Source organism: Phaseolus vulgaris, chromosome 11 (assembly GCF_000499845.2).
Source record: "Phaseolus vulgaris cultivar G19833 chromosome 11, P. vulgaris v2.0, whole genome shotgun sequence".
Taxonomy (NCBI): domain Eukaryota; kingdom Viridiplantae; phylum Streptophyta; class Magnoliopsida; order Fabales; family Fabaceae; genus Phaseolus; species Phaseolus vulgaris.
Window position 1 is genome coordinate 46,790,136 of NC_023749.2, and position 6,284 is coordinate 46,796,419.

The window sequence follows — 6,284 nt, forward strand, 5'->3', positions numbered from 1 at the left end:
AGTGAATAGGTGTATCATTAGGTTTAAAAAAACAAGTGTATAAATTATAATTTTAAAATTTAAAATAAAAAATAAATTCTAATTAATATGAAACATGATGTAAATAAAGAATGAGATATATAGGAAATAAAAAAAAAAAAAAAAAAAATAAAAACAAAGATGAGTCAGGTACGCGAACAAAATAAGTGCTATCTACGAAATTAAATAGGAAATGATGTTATTCAGATAATTAATTTCCAAAACCATCTCATTTTAGAAAAAAAAAAGTATTTTTTTTGTCTTAAAAATAGTTTCTTTCTTACATTTTTAAACATTGATTTTCGTCTCAAATTCAAACTTTAAATATTTTGTCTCAAATTCAAACTTTAAATATTTTGAACACTTCTACTAAAAGAAAAATTATTGAAATAATATTTTTTTTTTTACTCAAGACAACGATAAATCAACGTTTTAACATTTTGATTACTGAAATTTATTTCACATAAAAAACTAACAATGACTAATTATTTCCTCATAAATGTTCAAATGGTCTAAAGTTTATATTATAACCAAAATTTCGTATTACATAATAGAAATAAAAAACATATTTAACCTAAAAGAAAGAAAATAGTGAATACTAAAGAAATGTTATTGTAAATATTGTAAAGGGATAAAAAAAATAGAAACCAAACAAAATTCATTAAAATTTAAAACACAATTGTGTTTGAGTGAATTGAAATTGGATGCCCAATTTTCTTGGTTATACTAATTATCCAAAATTCGATTAAATTATATGGTACCTTAAAAAGAACATTATCATCATATGATACTTCTGGATAGGATATATATATGTATGTATGCAAGAAAACATGAAAACTTCCATGTCTAATCAAACTAAAAGAAAGAAATTGTCATTAATAAAGTCTCTGACAGAAAAAAAACACAGGATACAAAATGAAGAACTTGACACATGAAAATTAAGGAACACAATAACTATGCCTAAATACAACTTTTTTCATCTTCCTTTCCCAAACACACTTACCTTATTAATTCACTCCAAAAAGGTCTCCATGACATCCTGGTACATGCCTCCTGAATTCCTATTATACTCCACACTTGCTTGCTGATGATGGTGATCCATTGAAGTAGAGGATGATGATGAAACCACTTTGGCAGGAAGAGTGAAGGACCTCTTGAACTTGTCCACTTTTCTTGTCCCTTCAGTGTGGTCATCCAAGCTCAAGAACTCATTTGGGTTTGCCACACTACCATTCTGCACTGCTGAGGTGGGATTTGGGTTGAGAGAGTGGTGGCGGTGACTGTGATCACCCGGTTTGCTCCCCAAGTTCTCTTGATTGAACAAGAGTTTGGCATCATCAGATCTTCCAGTGAGTACATTGAAGATGGATAACCCATTTGGCCACTTTATGTCATTCTCATGCTCCCCCATCATGTCTCCCATTCTTACATGCTCTGATGATGCATGAGGCATGAGGAACATCTGAGTCTCATCTTTGGCCTGTGGGAACCCCATTCTTGCTGCATGTTGAAAAGTGGGAGAGGGTAGCAAAGAAGTAGCAGACCCAATTGGCCTCTGACCCCAGTTGAGGGGTGGAGGAGGTGGCCTAATTGGAATGGTGGATGGTTTTGAAGGAAGGGAAGTAGAAGAGGAAGTGCTCCTGGTTGAAGAGAAGAGTTGGGAGAGGTAGAACCCTGATTGGTAGCCTAGAGATTCAAAAGTGTGTCTCATTCTTAGCACAAAATGGAGATCTTCAGGAATCTGAAAATATATCAAACACTTGATATTCTGGTTTGTATATAGAGATTCATATGCTGAATGAAGATAAATGTTAGCAACACACACTTTAACACAACCTTTTATTTTCAAAACAAAGCTAGAACTAATGGGAAGTGACAAAATTATGAGATCCATATTTATCATGAGTCCCAATAAATTTCTGTTAATGATAAAGATTGCGTTTTAAATAGTGTTAATTAGGAAAAATTATTGTATAATCTAGGACCACCACATATTTATAGTCATCTACCTATATCATGTGGGAATTGGCTAGGACTACAGACACATGATGGTCCCATATAAAGTAATAATTTCTTGTTAGCCAAAGGGAGTGTTGATAGCATTTCCCTCCTAATAAATAGCCATACATATGAATGCAGTAAAAGTAAAAATGAGTACAAATAAAGAAAAGAAAAAGAGTTGTACACAAATTTACTCACAATCTTGCAAGAACCAAGTTGAAGAAGGCCATGCCCAGCTTGAATCACAGCGATTGTCTGCAATGGGACAAACACAAAGTAAAAGTAAATGACATGATTGAAAGTAAAGTACATAAAAAAAAGCTTTCTGAGACCAATTATAGCATGGTGTAAATTGATTCAGTCCAACCTGAATGCCTGACTCAAACTGTTCTATCCATTCAGGAGGAAGCTGCAATAAATAACATCAGACAGAGGAAGTTGAGACAATCAATCACCAAATAGCTACACATAAAAAATAGAAAAAGATAAATTTAATGCTAACTTTGTTGCTGTTGAAACTGGAAGTGAAAAACTATAGTTTAAGGGAAAGGAATATGAAACTAAAAGATCAGAGAACTTCAATTGAATGAGAGAGGGATCAAATGCATACAGCATCAAAGGAGCTTTGCCAGTAGTTTGACATATTAGGCTCACATTCCGTAGGCTCTTTGAAGACCCATTTGTGGCACTTATCAGATGTAACCTTTCCCATCAACCTGTGCATAAAACCAAACAACACAATCAGAGTAAAGTGCAGAGAGGAATTGTCACTGTGTTAATATTTTGTAACTCCCTCCAACATGAACTGAAATAAACTACACTTGAAAGAGAAAATGAAACAGAAAACAGGTACAAGGAAACTTTTGAAAATAATAATAATAACATGAATAAAAACACCTACCCAGTACCCACCCTTCTCCATAATTATATAACTGAATGGACATTTTGCTGAAAGATTTCCTGATAGGATCCTCTGCATCAATCTCCTCCAAACAATCTGAAACCCTTCCTCGGCAAAACCCATCTTCCCACATCAACATCCTTCACCAAAATCAACAAACAGTAAGTCACCGATCCAAGCAATACCCAAAATCATAAATCAGTAAAAATGTAACCTTTTCATGAGTGTTTGGATCCATACAAGATCACCCATAATCACATTAAAATAATAACTATAGAGATTTTAAGTAAATGTTAGCATGTAATAAGTCTAAAATTGATTGAGTTGGATTAACTTAAAGTAGCTTTGGCCTTGGATAACAAATTATGCACTGACCTTTAATACCAACATACTTTTAGAATAAAAATAAAAACTTCAAAACATTAATCACGTGACTTCAAAATCAATTTTACAAAAGTTTATCCAATCAAAGAGGGGACCATGGTCAATTTTCAGAATCATCAAGACCCATCACAGATTTTCATCTGTTCACTGTAAAAAAACACTCTTTGATCCTGAGTTGACACAGAAATTGTTCAAGGTGAGTATTTCAAAGTTGTATGATGGGTTTTACAGTTCGTTTCTCGTGTCTAAAGACAAGGAAATCACACTTACAAGCTGCCGTTATCATCCCCAACCTTGCACCCATTGCCACCTCTCACTCTTCTGCAAGAAAAATGGTGAATACCCAGATGAGAAAACACCTCAAAAAACAGCATTCAAAGTAGCTTATCACATACAAATGTACTAAAACACGCACACGCACACACACAGACATACGGTCGAGGACGAATGGTCCAGAAGACAGAGTAAGTCCAATCTGAGTTGAAACACACACTTCTGAGGGCCTCGTGAAGGGCCATCATCCCAACAGCTTCTTTGCTCCTATCTGTTGCTGTTCCTGAGCCCACCATCTCTCTCCTTCTCTCTTTCTCTCACTATAAACTTTTCTTGTTCCCACACCTTGTTTCACTTCACGGTTTAACAACCTTTTTCCTCTTCCACCTTCTCTATCCACTACTACTGTCTGAAGCTCACTCTTTTCTTGCTCTCTCTTTTCACTCTCAGCTATGCCTCAGTGTCTGCTTTTTGTTTGTCCCAAACGAGGTTACTTTGGGAGGGAAAAGAGGGAGAGAGGGGAGTATCTTGCCATGAAAAACTGTGGGGACAGCTTTTAAGAGAGAGGAAAAAAGGAGCGTGCGATGGGGAAGAGGAAGGAAGAAAGAAGAGAAAGAAGAGAATTACTTGGTTCCAATTTCACGGTTTTACCCTTTGTTTGTTTGTCTCTGCCACCAAAATTCTTTGTTCCGCGGGTGCAAAGTCTGCAAGAGTTGGTGACTTGGGGTTTTCTTCTGTTTCTGACTTTATTTGTGTACCTTTACCACTTGTCAAGGAGAGGGAATAACCTTTGCATGAGATTTCCATCTTTTATCAAAGTGATCTGCTAAAGTGGAACCATATAGTTTCGATCATGTACCTTATCTTTCATAGGGAAGAACAAAATTATTAGACAAAACATGTACCACATAAAACACTCACACGGAACCTAATATAAATATAAACATAAATATATGTAAAATCTTTAAAATGTAAGATAGAATACATATTTATATATTATATAATTATGAATTATATAAATTGAGAATAAAAATTTATATACACAAGTATGTTTTATGTTATTTTTTAGAACAGAAAGACGTTTTTCATGACTGATTCATAAAGATTTGTTTTTTATTTTTATAATCATAAATACAATTTATATAATAAAGTTTGAATTTTTAAAAAATTAATGTATTTTTTTTAATTATACTAGAACCATACTAGAATTGTCAGAAATCTAACAAATACTTTTTAAATTGAATACTTCACGGATACTTGTCCTACAGGTGTCATACGTGTCCGTGTCCGATATGAGTATCGGATACTGACACGCCATTTAAGAGGAGTGTCTGAACTTCATAGTAAACAACAATTAATAATAATAATAATAATAATAATTTTTAATTTAATTTATTATTTTAAATATTTTTAATGTGCTACACTCTTTTGAAAAAAAATTATTACATTTCTGTACGTTTTTCTGTGCAATTAGTAACAAAGACATTATAATAATAACACAAGATAAATAATAAATAACAGTCATCAATGAAATGAAAGTTATTAAAAAATAACAGGAGTTATTATAGTTGCATGATAAACAAAATTTTAAAAAAAGATTGCATTAACTTATTTTAAAAAAATATTAAATTAAAAGTCTTCAAAATAATTGGACCAAAATGAAAAAGAAAAAAACTATTCAAAATAAAAAAATAAAAAATGTTTTTTGAAACAATAGTGTAAGAGAATCATGATTTACCTTCAATTTATTGAATGTTTTATATTTATTTTTTGTTGTATTTTAAAAATAGTAAACAGCATGGTTTAGTTTTTTTAAGAATAATTTTTTAATATTTTAATACTAAAAAAAACAATTACTTTACCACTGTCTTTTGAAATAAATAAAAAATGTTTTTTTTTTAGATATCAAGTAAATAAAACTGATATTATTGTTTAAACATACAATACTTATTATTTTACTGACAGAAATATTAATATTTTGGCAGTAAAAAAAATGGGGAAAATGGTCTATAAAGATGTTTAAACAGCTCTAAATCTGAACAAATGAAATTGTCAGAACCATTACAACAAAGCATCATTATTGGTTTCTAGACTGTTACCATTTATTCATAGGTTAAAGTGCTCCCTATAACATGTGTCTCTTTCTTCTTTTTTGCTATCATAGCTCATTTATTTATTGTTTTGCGCGAAAACTCAAAGATTGTGTGCCACTGTTTATTCCTATTTTTTATCCTTCATTTCCAAATTCTTATGCTTCATTTCTATATCTTTTCTCAGTCACTACTGATCTCAACCATTTCACCTTTCTCACATCATATTTCATCATAACCAAATAATTCATCTTTACCATTTCCAATATTTTCTTATCTTTCTTCCCTCCCTTTCTTCATCATTTCATTTCTACCAAACTCACCATTCCAGGCAAACATCTTGGTTTAGTTTTAGGTTATCAGTGTTCATTTATATGTTGGAGTGTGAGGATAAGAAAAAAAATTTACTTCATCACTACAACAAAATTATGAAATAAAAATTAATTTAAAAAAAAAAAAAATTAATTGTTATAGTAATTAAATTAAAAAATAATTAATTTATATTATTATTAAATAGTTTCTAAATTAGTATCTAATTATTTACCAAGATTTTAACTAACAATTATTTAGATTCTAAATTTTGTAGCAAAAACATTTAGATTCTAAATTTTGTAGCA

General features: G+C 31.3%; 1 protein-coding gene across 3 annotated transcripts; it reads right to left on the minus strand.

Moving 5' to 3' along the window:
* Positions 1 to 867: 867 nt before the first annotated feature.
* Positions 868 to 4,487, minus strand: LOC137828006 (protein RICE SALT SENSITIVE 3-like). 3 transcript variants are annotated; one of them, XM_068634399.1, is made up of 7 exons: positions 3,740 to 4,487; positions 3,575 to 3,625; positions 2,932 to 3,060; positions 2,630 to 2,735; positions 2,387 to 2,428; positions 2,218 to 2,274; positions 868 to 1,759 (listed from the first exon to the last, which is right to left on the minus strand). In XM_068634399.1, exons 1-7 carry the CDS (start codon positions 3,871 to 3,873, stop codon positions 1,031 to 1,033), a joined length of 1,248 nt encoding a protein of 415 aa, XP_068490500.1. In that variant the 5' UTR covers positions 3,874 to 4,487; the 3' UTR covers positions 868 to 1,030. The 3 variants fall into 3 exon arrangements, with proteins under 3 accessions (XP_068490500.1, XP_068490512.1, XP_068490508.1); XM_068634411.1 differs by having other exon boundaries at positions 2,921 to 3,060; positions 3,740 to 4,389; XM_068634407.1 differs by having other exon boundaries at positions 3,720 to 3,847.
* Between the last annotated feature and the right edge of the window lie 1,797 nt (positions 4,488 to 6,284).